Source organism: Aethalodelphis obliquidens, unplaced genomic scaffold (assembly GCF_003676395.1).
Source record: "Aethalodelphis obliquidens isolate GAN/ISIS:26980383/991018 unplaced genomic scaffold, ASM367639v1 scaffold8, whole genome shotgun sequence".
NCBI lineage: Eukaryota > Metazoa > Chordata > Mammalia > Artiodactyla > Delphinidae > Aethalodelphis > Aethalodelphis obliquidens.
This window is the reverse complement of record NW_020837952.1, coordinates 40,618,707-40,636,077: the sequence shown is the minus strand read 5'-3', so window position 1 is coordinate 40,636,077 and position 17,371 is coordinate 40,618,707. Positions and strand designations below refer to the sequence as shown.

The following is a 17,371-nucleotide window of genomic DNA, read 5'->3' as shown; positions in this document are numbered from 1 at the left end:
GATATCATAAAGTTTCGTGATAGATTTTCTCATCTTCTGAAGATGAGATTTTAGTGGAACACTACATGGCCATTAAGTGTAATAATGTATATTCAACTATTGACATGAGAAGGCATCCAAACTACCTTAAGCAAAAGAAAAGTATAGGTTACAAAACAGCATATGCACAATATGATCCCGTTTTCTAAAAGCTAGGTACACACATATGTTCCCTGTATACACAAGCAGAGAAAATTGTCAACAGTGGTTACCCCAGGTTTTAAGGGTAATTTAATTATTTTTATCTTTGTGATTTTCTAGATGAGCTTACATAATTTGAATAAAAATAGACACAAACTGCATTTTAAGTAAATGTTATTTACCATCTTAATAGAGGATCTAGAAATTGAATATATCTTGTGTGTAAAGACGTCAGAAACAAGAATATTACTTAAAGGTTTTTGATAGGTATTTGCTATCAGTTTTCTAACTACAAAACTATTAAAGGGATGACTGTAATCATAACGTTCCACAGAACAGCAAAAAGTGACAATGAACGGAGATATGTTTAACATGGGGCAGTGTGTGTGTGTGTGTTCAGTTTTTAAATATAAAAAAGTCAATAGTACAGAAGTAAACAGAAACTCCACCAGCAACATAGTATCTGTTTTACATTTTTAAAGTATTAATAGTCAATTTTAAAGATTTAACTGATCTGTAAAAACTATTCAATTAGATTGCTTGTTCTAATTTTTGATGGTCATATTTTGGCCGATTTTTTAAATCTTCAACAAAACTCCAGAATAAAACAAGCAATAACAAAAATATCTTTCTTTTACTTCTGGCTATAAGCCTCCCAAGGAAAAAGAAATGCAATGAATAAAGCTAATGCCAGAGCATGAAATACAAGGCACAAAGGTGGCCTGGCCCAGTTCAAGTGTTAAGCTTGGAGGTAGACAGATGATACCTGGAGAGATCTGCCCATGGGGAATCTAAAATCTAAGCAATATAGTCCTGTCCCAAATATGGAGAGCCCAGTCACCAACTGTAACAAAACTACTTAGGCTCTGGTGTAGCCATTGCCAGCTTACTGACTATATAAGCTTGGGCAATTCACCTGTTTAATTCTGGAAACAAGGTTAATAGGCATTGAGTGAAGAATATAGAATAACATTAAATAACTATATTGTAAGAACAATTAGTGACACACACATTCAAAAAAGAGAGCTCATTTTGAATTGAGAGGAAGGCTTTATTGAGGAGGGATTGAGAGGTGTTCAACATTGAGTAGGAGATACTAGCTTACACAAACAGGCAAGAAAAAGAAAAAAAAATGCATGTAGATAGGCAATGAAGAAGTTAAATTGTTTTTGTTTGCAGAAGACATGATGCTCTATGTAAAAACTTCCAAGATACACACACACACCCCTCTAGAATTAATAAATGTGTTTATTAGCAAAATCACAGGATACAAAACTCAATACTCATAAATCAACTGTATTTCTGTATACCAGCAATGAACAATCTGAAAGTGAAATTAAGAAAATACCTGTTCACAATAGAAATAAGCTTAACAAAAATGTACAAAATTTGTACACTGAAAAGTAAAAAAAATTTTGAGAAAAATTACTATCTAAATAAATGAAGAGAGAGTTCATATTTATGAATTGGAGGATTTGACATTGTTAACATGCCAACTGTCCACAAATTGATCTATAGATCCAACACAATGTCTACCAAAATTCTGTTAGTTTTTTGGCAGAAACTGACAAGCAGATTCTAAAGTGTATATGAAAATGCAAAAGACTCAAAGTGAAAACAATATTGAAAGGGAAGAAAATAACTGGAGGGCATGTACTTTCCAATTTCAAAAAACTTACTACAAGCCACACAGTAACCAAGACAATGGATACTCACATAAAGGTAGGTTTATGGATCAATGGAATAGAATTGGGAGTCTAGGAATAAATATTTATATTTATGATCAATAAACTTTTTGACAAAGGAGCCAAGGCAATTCAGTAAAGAAAGATATTTTTTTCAACAAATGGTGCTGAGACAAATGGATATCTATGTGCAAAAATATGAATTTAGAGCCTTACCTCACACTTTACAAAAAAGATTAATTCAAAATGGACCATGGACTTAAACATTAAAGCTATAAAACTTTTAGAAGAAAACATACGAGAAAATCTTCAACATCTGGGGTTAGGTAAAGAGCTACCAAAACCACAAAACATAAAAGAAAAAGATGATAAATTGGACTTCATTAAAACTAAAAGCTCTTTTGTTTCCAAAGACACGATTAACAGCATGAAAAGACAAGCCACAACTGGGAAAAATATTTGCAAATTATGTATCTGATAAGGGACATATATCTAGAATATATATTTAAAAATTCTTACAACTCAGTGATAAAAAAATATAACCTGATTTAGGCTATGGGCCAAGGATTTGAAGAGACATTTTCCCAAAGAAGATATACAAATGGCTAATAAACACATGAAAAGATTTCAGTATCATTAACCATCAGGGAAATCAAAATCACAATGAAATATTACTTCATACCCACTAGAATGGCTATAATCAAAAAGATAAACAATAACAATTGTTATCAGGTATGTGGAGAAGTTGGAACCCTCATACACTGCTGGTAGGAATACACAATGGTACAGCCACTTTGGAAAACAATCTAACAGATCATCAACAGTCTAAACAAAGAGTTGACATTTGACCCAGCAATTCCATTCTTAGGTATACACCGAAGGAATTGAAAACATATGTCCACATAAAAAATTTGTATATGAATATTCAAAGCAGCATTGATCATAATAGCCAAAAAGTGGAAACAATTCGTATGTCCATCACCTGTTGAATGGATCGAGAAAATGTGGTATGGGCTCCCCTGATGGCACAGTGGTTAAGAATCTGCCTGCCAATGCAGAGGACACAGGTTCAATCCCTGGTCCGGGAAGATCCCACATGCCGCGGAACAACTAAGCCCGTGTGCCACAACTACTAAGCCTGCACTCTAGAGCCGCGAGCCACAACTACTGAAGCCCGCGCACCTACAGCCCGTGCTCCGCAACAAGAGAAGCCACTGCAATGAGAAGACTGTGCACCACAAGGAGGAGTGGCCCCCGCTCGCCGCAACTAGAGAAAGCCCGCATGCAGCAACAAAGACCTGCCAGTACAGCCAAAAATTAATTAATTAATTAATTAATTAAAAAAAAAGATACACAGAAAATAATGATCATATTGTATACAATTATACTATTCTTTTCACTCAAATCTTATTTGTTCAATCTCTTAATTAATTATAAACACCTCCCTAGAGAAGGCCCCGAAGGTGATATACTTCTATCCTAAAATCTTATTAATTTGCATTGCAAATTGCTATGGAAACAAATATTTTTGTTTTCTCTTATTGGACATAAAGATGTTTGCCACACCACAAAAGTAAGTTTTCTATGTAATCATTTTGATGAAAAAAAAAAAAATAGCTGCTATCCATCTAAGGCAGCAACCGTATGAGTAGTTCAGCTGACTGAAAGCTTATTTGCCCAAAGGTTTTAAGTCATGTTTATGCTGCCTCAAAAATTAGAGATTTGACGTCAAAATTCTCTGGAAAGATTTTTTGGTGGGTCAGAGGATTATTTAATAAGAATGAAATATATAATGCCTACTGAAACTTAAAGAATAAAAAACTAGACATTTTTTATTAAAAAATGAAAACAAAGTTACTGGGTTCATCCACCTCCAAACCACCCAACCTCCTGCCCAGAGTATCTCACTCTGTCTGGATCCTTGGTACTCAAGTGTGGCCCACAGACCAGCAGCACAGGCATTACCCAGGAGCTCCTTAGACAGGCCAAATCTCAGACCTCATCAGGATCACAGGATCCCTGGAGATGTTTCTGCCCCTTATTTGGAAGTGCTGCTTGAGGGAGTACATGCCTCTGCCACTCTTTGCACGCTCCCTCCCAATCCATCAAATCCCACTTTCCAGCTCTTTCCACCACAGTCATTCACAATCCCACCAACCAGAGTTATTTCCTAATCTTAAATTTCACCACCTAAAGCACCCCCCAGCCTTCCTTCACTTCTCTTCCTCCCACCTTTCTTCCTCTTGCTTTCTTCCTTTCCACGTTTATTATCTGTCTCCCTCCACTGAAGAGTAAGTGCATGGAAGCAAGCACTGAGTTTGTCTTGAACCTTGCTTTAACACCTTCCAGAGTACGGCCTGGGTCATAGTACGTGCTCAATAGATATGGGATGAATGAATGAATGACTCTTTTCAAAAGGTGATCTGTTTGCAAGCCACATCAGTGGTGAAAACCATACATGTCCATCTGCTTAACCAATATGTCATTTCCTGCAATCTCCTGATCAATACTAATGACTTAGAGTATTTATATACACCTACATTTCATGGATAACATTTTAACAGGCAAAAATGTCCACGTGAAATCTGTTTCCAGAGTCTTACGGAAAAATATCGAAGGAGATATCTAAATATGAGTGTGAGCATTAAGTAATGAATTAATTTCTTCAAGTCACAAAGAAAAACAGTTTCTTTATTTCCATAGCACAGTGCTAGCAAAGTAAGCAAGTTCAAAGGCAACATACTTTAAATTTCTAATAAAATTGTTTGTTACCTTAATAAGTGTTGATGGTGATGCTGAAAGTTTGCTCTTTGGCTTCCTCATGTGCAAAAATAATAGGGCTATTTCGAGGTAGGAGTCTCTTATCAACCTAAAATGATACAGCATTGTACTTATTAGATAGCTCACCATTCATAATCATTTTGCATCTTGTGTCAAAAATTTCTGAGAGAATAAAAGGCAAAAATAGGCAAAACCAGCATCTGTTCCAAACTCATCCTCTTTTCAGAGCACTTGTGGCTTAGACACGGGCATCCTCCTTCCTACTGAAATTGAAAGCTCTTGAAGAGAGCTGAGCATTCTACCTTGTCCTGTGCTGGCAATACTCCATGCTATGACCACAATGCAGCTGAGCATCAAGACCATTCTGGAATATTCCAGCACACAAGGCACTAAAGAAGTGACAGTCAAGACTGGAGGAACCTGCCTGGAAAACCAGACCTCTCTCTCTACTGTCCTATGCTAATTATAATAAGTTCTAAAGAGACACATAGAGTTATGCTGAAAGCCGTGATTCGGTATGGGTTAGGTCTGTGTATTCACTATCAAACCTGTCAGGTGGGACCATTTAAATCAGTGCAGTTGTAATAATGCTGGCTTATTCTCCATCTTAAGGTGACTTTTATGCAGAATTGAGCTGGCCAGCCTTGGTACTGCTGAACCAGAGTGAATATTCACATAAATCCCTTCTAGATACAATTTCACATCTAGTGGAGGCTCCTGTAACCTGGGACTGACAGGATATCAATCTGAGTACAGACTAGAAGCGATTTACAGTCCAGTACATCACGATGCTAACTGCCATCATCAACCATCACTGTAAACGAGGCCTTGGAGCAGAGCCAAGTGCATCAAGCTTGAAAAGGAAGTCAGTGAACCTGTTGCACAATGGATCCCAGTGAACTAGCCCTGCCGTGGGAAAAGGGTGCCCCAGTCGTCCCAGCCTTAAATAGTCAATGTACTACCAGAACACGAGTCTCAAACCCAAATGCACATTGTCATGATAATGGAAAGGTCTTTTTTTTTTTTTTACCCTGAGTTTTGATCATGTCTCAAGCTTAGCTGTATAGCTTCAAATAGACTCTCAAGTTGCAAAGTTGGAGATTTCTCTTCCACCAATATTTGACATTCTATTTTGCCTGAAAGAAGAAAAGGATATACAAAGATGGTTTTTCCTTTTTCTATCATTTAGAACTTCAGAACAAATATTTTATGCAGGAAATTTGGAAAACTGAATGTGCTGTCCCTTTTGTCTGTCCGTCTCCTGTTTCTTGCTAGAAGGTAAGCCAATGGGGAAAGAGCTGTTGCTTCCTTCCCCAGGAAGGCTCCCCCTGCCTCCTTTCACTTTCCAGACACAACTGTTCTTATCATGTTACTTTCCTCTCCATTTCCTTACTTTGTGCTCCCACTTCCTCCTGTAGCACATTCCCTTTATCTAAATCCATTTTCTTCTTTCTTCTATCATTGCAGGTATCGTAGAAAACATCTTTGCTAAAAACAAACCCTAGAAAGTCAGCAAATGCTTGAAAACCAGCACGGATGATGCAAACACTCTCGTTTGCACACAGCTCCCACCCCTCATGGCGAGCCACAGCCTTCAAATGCAGGAGCTGGAATGGTACTTCTGTAGCAAGAAGGGCAGGAAAGGCAAATCTTACAATCACTATAAAAAGGATTCACAGTTTCCATGCAGCATATGCACAGGGCACAGAGCCACCTGGTGTTAAGTTCACGTCTGGACTTACAGATAGTTATTCACCCAGACTACACCTCATCTGCCAACTGGGATTGGTCATGCCTACCTTGTAGTGCTGTTGTAAGAACTGGCAATATGAGATGTAAAACACCAACTACAGTGTTTAGTATCTAGTAGATGCTCAATAAGTGATACCAATTGTCATCATCATTTTTCTCATGGCTAAAATAAAATTATATGAATGTATTATGCAAATGTGTGTTGTATATAAGTTATATAGATTGCTATAGCTATTTAATTTAAATGGGTATGTATCTTTTATAGAAATTAGCTAAAATGCTTAGCTAAGTAATGAAATAAAAAAATATCTTCCAAGCATTCTTTAAGAAACATTATTCATAGCTAAATGGCTGATGCTGAGATTTTTGAGTCAAACATGAAACTTTGTGTAAGGAAGGTCAATTGTAATTATAAAAGAAACGAAAATGGAGTACTTTTTTCCTTTCTAGATATAAACTTAAAATACGCAGTGTTCTCTTTATCCAAAACTGAGTTTGGCAGAGATACCAAGGTGTTTGTCATCACCAAGCCCTTTGTAAAATCAGTATTTTGTATCATCAGTGACCAGAGTTTTAAGAAGCCTTTTGTTCATGGGAAAAAAATAATCCTCAAACTTTATCATAGTTCTGACCCTAAATACATCTTACCTTTCTGAAAAAAGATTTCAGCTTCCACCTCTTGTTCTTCTGTTCCTGATGTCTTGGCGAGCTTCAAAGCTATTTCAAAAAGATGAAGGGCAGGTAACCACTTTGAGGGATCCTTCTTTTTACTGGTATAATATACTTGCTTGGCCACTGTATCTCCTAAAAGAAAGACAGTTGTATGAAGAGGGAACAATAGATATACAGTATTCATAACAAACCTCCCAGGTACCAGACTTCTCTCACAGTAGGTACAATTGAAGAACTCTGGGAGGGAGTTCCCTGGTGACCTAGTGGTTAGGATTCTGGGCTTTCACTGCAATGGCCAGAGTTCAATCCCGGTCAGGGAACTGAGATCCCACAAGCCCTGAGGCATGGTCAAAAAAAAAAAAAAAAGATGAACTCTGGGGGTCTTTAGTTCTTAGCATTGAAGAAATGCTTTAAAGAAACACAATACCCAAATGTATCAATGAACTATAAACAATAGACCTTTGAAACTTTGTCTTTGATAAATTTCAACATTTTCTCATTTTTAAAATGAAGGATAGTATACCTGAAACTAACACAACATTGTAAATCAACTATACTCCAATAAAAATTTTTTAAAGATAAATAAAAATAAAATGAAGCCTCTTTCAGTTCTAAAATTTCAAGCCTCTCAAGCCTCTTTCAGTTCTAAAGTTTCATAGTGCTCTACATAACAACTTTTGTGTTCCTAAGATGAGGTTGTTAGTAGGGAAACAACTGGAAGTTTTATGTAGTTTTATGTTGTTACCAATAAAATTTGCATATATTAATAGGCAGTAATTTCTATTCAGCTCTATAGCGGTTGCTCGCATTGCATATTTTGTCATCCCAACTAGTTGGCAAACCCATTATGGACAAAGGCCACATGTTATACTTCTTATGCGGTCCCATCACTACTTAACATAATGAAGGATTGTTGCATTGTTGAAGAGGCATTAGATTTAATTTCTAATCACCTCAAAGACAAGACAGACATTTATTTGACAAATATTTTCTGAGTGCTTAGGCACCGGATAAAAAAACAAGAAAATTGAAAAATAAGAGCTAAGTTTCACTAAGTACTTCCTACATGCCAGGTACCATCCCAAGTACTTAAGCATTATCTCATGCAGTCCTCCCAACTCTGAGTAGATACCATTATTATGCTCATGTTACAGAGGAAAAAGCAGTGGCACGGTGACGTTTAAGTAACTTGCCCAAAGTCACGTGACTAGTAAGTAGCAGGGCTGTGATCTGAACCTAGGCAGTCCAGCTCCAGGGCCCATACCCTAAACCATGACACTGCAGTAACCCCTTAAGAGAGAGACCGTGGAGCTTAGTGTCCAACAGGGAATGAGAACGGCCAGACAGGTAATCAAAACACGGTGTGGTTGACTGTGTGGCAGTGAAAGCACAGGACACCGTGGTAGCAGGTTACAGGAGCCCTGGCCAGACCCGGGAAAGGTCAGGGATGCCTACCCAGAAAATACAGCTGTCAAGGCCGGCAGGTGATGATCACTTTATCTTTTGGTAAGTTTAATAAAGAAGAAAAACGTTGAGATAAAGAGTAAAAGGCAACTAGGGGGGAAACTGCATTAATAGAATAGTTTAACAGGCACAGTAGAGCAGTATGAACAGAAAGGCAGTGTAGGATTGCAGAAGGATACAGCTGCTGAGTTGTAGCTGAAATGCTGGGTACAAGCCAGTCATTCGTGCTACCGTGTCATCTGAGGCTTTGAACAAGTCCCTACAGGCCTCTGAGCCTTGAGGCAGCAGAACTAGAAAATATCTGAGGTCCCTTCAAGTCCTGAAAATTTTAAATCCAAGATGCCATGCCCTATAACGAGTTTTCAGGAAACCTAGGACGTTTTGTAAATATTTAGTTCAGGAATGTGCTATATGAGTGGGAAGACAGTAGAAAAAGTATCTTTCTCTCCCCCATCCCCGGCCCTTTATCCAGGGAGAAGTTACAGAGACCTTCCTCTGGACAAGGCAGGATGGTAGCACTTTACTGAGAAAATGGAGATGAAGAAATTGAAGCCTTGCTTCCCCGGGGCTTCCTAGGAGAGTAAGGAGGCCAGGCATGGAACAGTGAGAATAGCTGACACCTACAAAGCTCTTAGAACAAACTAGCTGACCTTCTAAACATGTTACATATTCCACTCAATTCACCCCAGGGAGACTGGTACCTTTCTTATTTACATTTTACTAGAAAGGAAACTGACACACAGAGAAGTTAAATGATTTCCTCAAGGGAACTGGACCAGAATTCTTTCTCCAGAGTCCATGCTCTTAAACCCCAACAATTACCAACTGCAATTAGATCTTAGGCCAGAAGGATATGCTAATACCATTTGTCCCATACAGTCTCACATCTCAATACATCTCCCATTCTTTTTTTTTTTTTTAATTCTCTTTTCTGGGGTCATGTTTCATTTTTTAAATTAATTAATTTTATTTATTTATTTATTTTTGGCTGTGTTGGGTCTTCGTTGATGTGTGCCGGCTTTCTCTAGTTGCGGCGAGCGGGGGCTACCCTTCGTTGTGGTGTACGGGCTTCTCATCACGGTGGCTTCTCTTGTTGCGGAGCACGGGCTCTAGACATTCAGGCCTCAGTACTTGTGGCTCGCGGGCTCTAGAGCGCAGGCTCAGTAGTTGTGGCGCACCAGCTTAGTTGTTCTGCGGCATGTGGGATCTTCCTAGACCAGGGCTCGAACCCGTGTCCCCTGCATTGGCAGGCGGATTCTTAACCACTGTGCCACCAGGGAAGCCCATCTCCCATTCTTATATGTCTTGCTTACTGTTTCAAATTATACTACAGCTGTTTATTAATACAAGACAAAAATATCAAGTCTTTTCATGTCATTGAGGCACTTATATACATGTACAATATGTACTATATATGGACTACATGCAAGACAGTGCTATATAATATAGTACTAATGTATAATAATAGTACTTGAATGATCTTCTAGATTTTTGTTAAAATTAGAAAAAGAAAAATTAGAAATAGAAAAATTGTTACAGAAATTATTGACTTTTCTCTCTCTCCTAACTAGATAATAGGCTCTTCGAAGGCAAAGATGATGACTCCCTGTTATATTCCCACTCCCCAGCACTATTCTTGAACCTTTCTTCACTCCTATTATACAATCAGTAATCTACTTTTTCAGCTAATAAGGAAGCTCTAGGTTCAGTCATTAATGGAAAAAAATAATCTTAAATAACCATGATGCTTATTTTTTGTTTGGTTTTTAAAAATAATCTCGAAATGTCTTTTTCTGTAAGAGGCTTTCACGAAGAAAAAGAATTTTTTTAAGTGGCTCTATTCTTGCAATGAAATCTATACTATCACTCTAAAGGAAGACTGTCAAGAAAGCATCAAATCAGATGATTTTATGCTTCATAATATTGAAGTGCTCCTTTTTGCAATAAACATCAACTCTGTGAAAAAGAAGTTGTGAAACTGACGTTGTTTTGACAGAAAAGTTGCTTTCGGTTTTTATTCTTTAAGTTGGTATTTAATATAATATAACAGAAAGCAAGCTGTTCTGCTTCAAGTGAGTCTAAAACACAGCAACAGTATTGCCACTGAGTGGTGACACATCTTCAAGATTAGTAAGGCAGGAAAGCAGAGGATACGTTTAACACAATCTGTACAAGTTAACACAATCTGTACTTTAAGTTCTTGTAGAAATCAAATATACTGGTAATATAACAAATTGTGGACCAAAGATACTGAAAAATAGCTCTCATGGGATCAGCGAGCTGGAAGGAATTCCAGAGGTCAGCTATGCCAGCCTAATTTCATAATGAGGAAACTCAACAATATAGGGGTGAACTGCTTTACCTATAGTAATAAAGTTCGTATCTGATGATGGTGATGATGATGATGATGAAAAATCATATCATAATAATGATCAATACTAATCATGAGGGGGAGGAGCAGAAGGGGAACAAGGGAAAAAATTGTGGGCAGGTGATGGTTTGAGCACACTTCTGTTGCCCTCCCTTCCCCACTCTAGTCCAAACACCTGCCTCTCCTGAGCTGAGCAGCTGCTGGTACAGGAGGCAAATGGGTCCCAGGAGGTGAGGGGTAATGTTTCAAAATGTGGGTTTTGTTATTATTCAAGTATGACAAGGTCACCAGGTCAGGAGATGACCGCCATCGAAAAGATAGTATTTTTGCTCACAGTTCTGAAGAGGAGGGAGGGCACACCATGCCACACAGGGAAGCACCAGGGTCAGTCAGGAGGTAGAAGGAGAATGGAGAAAACGTGGGCATGAGCCTTTATTGTGTTTTTTGTGGGAAGGAGTGGGTGGGTAGGGTAAGCAGACTAAGGTTTAGGATTGGCTAGTTTGTATAATTTCAGTGGGCTCTGCTAGTAGTCTATACCTGTCCCTGGGGTGACTGGGGCAGAAAAATAGTGGCCCTGAGGGTAAGAGCCCAGCAAAGAACAATAAAAGAGCTCAATAAAAGCTCAGGGTGTAAGCTCTGGAATGGCGAGTTTGCATATGAAAGACATCCTCACAGGAGTGTGGTTTGCTAACCTCTAGGAATTGGCTAACTCTGGGAGGGGAAGTCCCTCCCTGGTCAGCAAGACTCCTGATGTCAAAGCATCAGAAATACATTTTTTCTAAAAAGGCATGATGAATATAGGTTAGAACAGAGAGAGAGCTGTTACAAGATTTTCTGTCCTCTGTGATAGACAAGAGTCTTGGAGCTAGAGGTAGGCAGCTTTGGGTCAAAGATGAGAGACAGTGTCCTAGAGAGAGCTTGAAGCAATGTCTGTGAGCTCCTGAGAAGGGCAGCAACACTGACTGGCTCCTCCTCCTTGGTTTCCAAGGAGCTGTAAGCCTCTGGCTTACTGGTCTACCTGCTCCAATCAGATCCCCTCTTGGCTGGCTCCCGTCTATCCTCCACTCTGTTCTTCAGCCAGCAGCCAGGGTAATCTTTGGAAACATAAACTGTCCCCTGCTCACCCTCTCCCATTAGGCTGTCCCTAGCCCACTCTGCTCTGTCTATACTGGTCTCCTGGCAGTTCTGGAACATGTCAAGTTTGTCCTGACCTCAGAGCCTACAACTCACTGCTCTCTCTGCCTCTACTGTGCATGACTTCACTAAGCATATGCTTAACATTTACAGTCCAGGGTTAAATACTACTTCCCCAGAGAGGCCTTCCCCAAGTATTCTACTTAAACAGGCATCCCTCCCTTTGCTGTTCTTTTTTTTTTTTTTTTTGCGGTACGCGGGCCTCTCACTGTTGTGGCCTCTCCTGTTGCGGCCTCTCCTGTTGCAGAGCACAGGCTCCAGACGCGCAGGCTCAGTGGCCATGGCTCACGGTCCCAGCCGCTCCGCGGCATGTGGGATCTTCCCGGATCAGGGCACGAACCCGTGCCCCCTGCATCGGCAGGCGGACTCTCAACCACTGCGCCACCAGGGAAGCCCACCACATCTGTTTTAATCTCCAATAGCTTCCCAGGACCTCACAGGGAGGCTGGCACATGGTAAGTGATCAAAAGCTATTTGTTAAATAAATGGAACCTGGCTCTTCATAAATACTGCCCCAGATAAATGCACTCACATGATAGCCTCGCTGAAAATGACTTAAACTTTTTCATCAGTGACTTGAATGTAATATATGTTTAAGTGTTCTTACCAATTCTCATTTTTGTTTTGGCCAATAACATGACATGAGGAAGATAGATATTTTTCAAAGGCAGTAATGGACTTGCATAGTCAGTGTTTGATGTAGGAAATTCAATTGTTTCTCCAAAAGTTCGCATCTGTAAAAGAAGCACTGTAATGAGTGATTAGCTAATGTGGTATGCTGTAAGAAAAGACAGAAAAGTAAGTTTCTAAGTCTTGTGGACACAAAAGCACTCTCACCTGTTCAATAAGAATGTTGTGAGACTGAGTCAACAAATATAATTTTTCTGTTTTCGAAGAGGGAGTTTCCTCGAATTTCTCGGCTTTTGTTAAGTCAGCCAGTAAAAGCATGCTTCTCACCAGTGTTAAATGAGATCGAGGAGAAATAAACTCACGTCCTTCAAGCAACTGTATTACATCCTATTAAAATAAAATTATTCCGTTTGATAGTACCATTCACAATTCACTGAAACAGGGGCCAGATGTATTGACTGTTACGCATTCATTACCTAATGGAAATTTAAATTCTCTCCTTTTATTCTAACCGGAATCCTCTGGTAAATATCAATGTGAATTAGGTTTCCTTCCTACCTGAAGGTTTTTTATGATGTCTGCTTTTAAGTGCTTTTCTTGTAGGCCAATGATTACAGCTTGCATCAAGAATTCAGCCTGTAGCTCCCTGTCGCCTGCACTTTTTGCTTCTACACACACTTCACTGATGAGGCTCACACAATCTGTTATATCGTTTTCTAAAATAAACAAATGCAGGTACTTAAAATGCACTGAGAAAGTAAGAAGTTATATGTGCAGGATATTCTCGGTGTTTATCACAGGAATATTGTATAATACAGAAGAAGAGGAAGATGTAGAGACGGAAAACAAATAAGACTGCACGAAACATTGAAAATAAATGTGCTGTAATTTACGAGAAGTACTTTAGGGTATTCAAACGCTGCAAAAGTAATGATGATATTCCATGAAATAATTTAATTTGGGAGATGGGTAGAGATGGGTGAACAGATAGGTTTACATATAGATAACTATTAATCACTGCAAGAACTCATATTTATGTGCCAGGCTATAATCTAAGAACTTTAGAAATTTAACCCATTTAATTCTGGAAATAATCCTATGAAAAAAAGGTACCACATTTCCATCTTCCAGAGGAGGAAACTAAGGCCTAGGGGGTTAAGAGATTTGGCCAAGATTACACAGCAAGGAAGTGGTGGATAGAGTATTTGAACTCAAGGAGGGGGGGCTCCAGAATCTGCACTCTGGACCCCTGAACTACGCTGCCTTCCTAGACGACAGGAAGGCGTGTGCATTAGCATTCTGAAATCTCCTTGCCTGCTTTGCATACAGTAATATATATGCCATTTGCAGTGATACAAGGGACTGCTGAAAATGATTATTCTCATTTAATAACTTGAATTTTTTATTCTGGAAACAGATAAAGCTAAGAAGTTATAAAATGTTAATGGTATAATAAAATACATCCCAAGAAAACCTCTGTTACCTAAATAAAATTAAATTTTATGAAAACTTTGACTAAGGAGATGGAAATAGGATATTTGTACCTTTCACGATTCCAATGCCACGAATCTGGGCAACAAACGCAGTCACCAATGCTAAGCGGCACCTCAACCACAGATGAATGTTGAAATATTCTCGAGAATTTAGGGAAATGGGATCTAAAAACTCATTATCATCTGTACTTTCAGTGGCCTAAACAATATTAAAATGATGGTTATCTTTCCATTTTAAAATGTCCAAGTTCTAGCCTAATGCTAAATGTAACATAAGTTAAGGGAAGCATCGATATCATTTAACAGTATTAAATTTTAATTTTAGAAATTATTCTTGAACATTCTATAAAACATAAAAAATACACAAGAAACAAAAATCACCCATAATCCCATGCTCCTCTATTAACACTGATCCTCATATGAGTGCTTTGCAGCATTTCTTTCTCTCTGTATACTCACTGTTGAAAACTAGCTTTGCAGTCTGAATTTTTCATTGCAAATTATATTATTATCAGCAGTTTCCATACCTTCAAAAATTTTGTGACCATCATTTTAAAGGCTGAAAAATAATCAGTAATACTGGCTAATGTTTACTGAGTGCTTATTACGGGCCAGGCACTGTGATACATGCTTTATACACATTAGTTCACTTAATCCTCCTGACAAGCCCAAGAGGGGCTATTATTATCTCTATTTTTCAGATGAGAGAAGCGAAGCCTAGGAAGGCTAACTATTTGCTTAAATGTCATCATATTTTGGCGGAAGCTGGGATTCAAGCTTGCCTCTTTCTGAATTTAGAGCCCACAGTCTTAATCTACTACATTACACTGCTATGTGCTGCTCACATCCCAAACATATATTATTTTATGATTTACTACCCTCATTATTACACTTTATAAAGGGAGTGGCCAATGTTCAGAGCTACTGGGAGGGAGGTGACAAAGGAACTTTTCCAGGGAGCAATCAATCTTAGACACTTCATCTAGAACAACGCCCATTTGTTCTAGGAATTTCCTGCTACACATCTCTGACAACTCATCATCTCTAACCAGTCAGCAATACCTGCTATCAAGGAGCTGTAACCTGGACTTGACAGGGGCTGGAACGTGACAGACAGGTGAGGAGCAGAGCGGGAGGGGGAGCTGTTTCTGAACCGGAGTAAGAAGTGAACAGAGACCCCAAGACAGGCTGGTGATTAGAATGGGTACACCACGTACTCGAGGAGTCTAGTGTTTAGATTAGAAATACAGAAGAAATACACATCAACATACCTTAATCTCTGCTTACATTGCTTTTATTATTGAAAAGCCAAGTCATGCTTAATCTAAATCAGGGTTTCTCGACCTCAGCATGACTGACATTCTGGGCCAGATTATTGTTGTGAGGGAAATGTCCTGTGTGTTACAGGATGTTTAGCAACATCCCTGGCCTCTACTCAGTAGATGACACTAGCACTCCCTCTAGTTATAACAACCAAAATGTCTCCAGGCACTGCAAATGTCCCCTGGGAAGCAAAATACCCCCCCACCAAGTAACAAGCATTGCTCTAAGTAAATTTTCAGAATCAGAATCCTTTTTAGCCTTTATACTGCTTTTACTGTGGTAAGAAATGAGTCAATTAGTTTTGCTTTTTTTTTTTTTTTCCTGCGGTACGCGGGCCTCTCACTGCTGTGGCCTCTCCCGCCGCGGAGCACAGGCTCAAGTCCAGGGGCCATGGCTCACGGGCCCAACCGCTCTGCGGCATGTGAGATCTTCCCGGACCGGAGCACGAACCCACGTCCCCTGCATCGGCAGGCAGACCCTCAACCACTGCGCCACCAGGGAAGCCCCAGCTTTGCTTTTTTGTAGTGACATTAGATAGTAGCAATTTTATTAGTAAAGCTTAAGCTTTATTTATTTTAAAATGAGCAAGGATTCTATGTGCTGAATCTTTATATTTTAATCCTAAACAACCCTGTTGTTATTAAATTACTTGGTCTAATCAAAATCCAGTGAAATTTCAAAGAACATGTGACACCAGTTGTCAAATAGACTTGAGGGCTTAAACGCAGAAGAATTTAACTATGAGAAGGAAATAGCACAAGGTACTATTAGCACAAGGTAGGAAATAGCACAGGTGGGAAATAGCACCGGTAGGAAATAGCACAGATAGGAAATAGCACAAGGTAGGGAATAGCGTAGGTGTCACACTGGTAATGCTAAAGAAGAACTAAAATCAAAAGTGAAATGAAGAGCAAGTCATGCGAAACAACTTAATTTACTAGTGACATCAGATCTAGAATACAAGAATGATACATCTGGTGGGACTTCAGTCACTATTACCTCCAGTCCCATCAATTCCCAAATGAGATTACATAATTTAAAAAAATTTTAAGGAATTTGCCCAAGGTATACCAGCTAATAAATAGCATCAACGGGGCTTAAACACAGATCTTTTTACTCTAAATTCAATGTTTTTTTCTTCTTTACCCCTTTGTTTCATTCAAATAGTTATACAATTTCCTAGCATGCCAATAATTATTCCGTAAAAAGTGTTATCAGGATAAACATTAAATTCATACGTACATAATCTCCTGGAGAGATGGAATTCTCTGTGTCATCTTCTACTACCTTCTTTTTAAAAAGTTTTGAATCCTGGAGAAGTTTAAGTGTGGAAAATACTATCGCAGCACTAAAATAGAGAATATGTTTTAAATGTTATTAGTATGACACTCGTGGCATTTGTATGTTATTTCCTAAGTCTCTTCCTCCAAAAAAACCTCCCCATACTCCCACCCATCCCCAAAACTGTTAGGTGCCCCTTCTACGTGCTCTAATAGCACCCTGGCCTTTACCATAAGGTGATACTTACAGCATTATTTAATTGCCTGTAAAACTGCTCTGTATTTGTCTCAGCTAATTTATCTTATCCCCTGCTGACACCCAGCATCTAGTAGCTTGGACATAATAGGAGCTAAAAAATATTTTTAAATGAAAATGAGTGAATGAAAGAATAAATGAATGAATGAATGTTTCCAAGATCTAAAGCAAAATTTACTGACAATATCATTAATAAAATGAGCACACATGTATTTTACATACATCAGGATGTGGTTCTCCAGTTTTCTGACATTATAAAACTGTTCTGCTTAATGCTGTGCACTTGGAAA

The 17,371-nt window shown here is 38.8% G+C and overlaps 1 protein-coding gene across 1 annotated transcript in view; it reads right to left on the bottom strand.

Annotated features, from left to right (window-relative positions):
- The window catches only part of CFAP54 (cilia and flagella associated protein 54), a 302,505-nt gene that overhangs the window by 76,815 nt on the left and 208,319 nt on the right, over positions 1-17,371 (bottom strand). Inside the window, exons 52-59 of the mRNA XM_027107250.1 lie at positions 16,788-16,893; positions 14,274-14,421; positions 13,288-13,445; positions 12,937-13,116; positions 12,707-12,833; positions 7,047-7,202; positions 5,677-5,782; positions 4,638-4,734 (exon numbers count right to left, since the gene is read on the bottom strand). Coding sequence (XP_026963051.1) covers positions 4,638-4,734; positions 5,677-5,782; positions 7,047-7,202; positions 12,707-12,833; positions 12,937-13,116; positions 13,288-13,445; positions 14,274-14,421; positions 16,788-16,893 — 1,078 coding nt within the window. The remainder of the gene's footprint in view (positions 1-4,637; positions 4,735-5,676; positions 5,783-7,046; positions 7,203-12,706; positions 12,834-12,936; positions 13,117-13,287; positions 13,446-14,273; positions 14,422-16,787; positions 16,894-17,371) is intronic.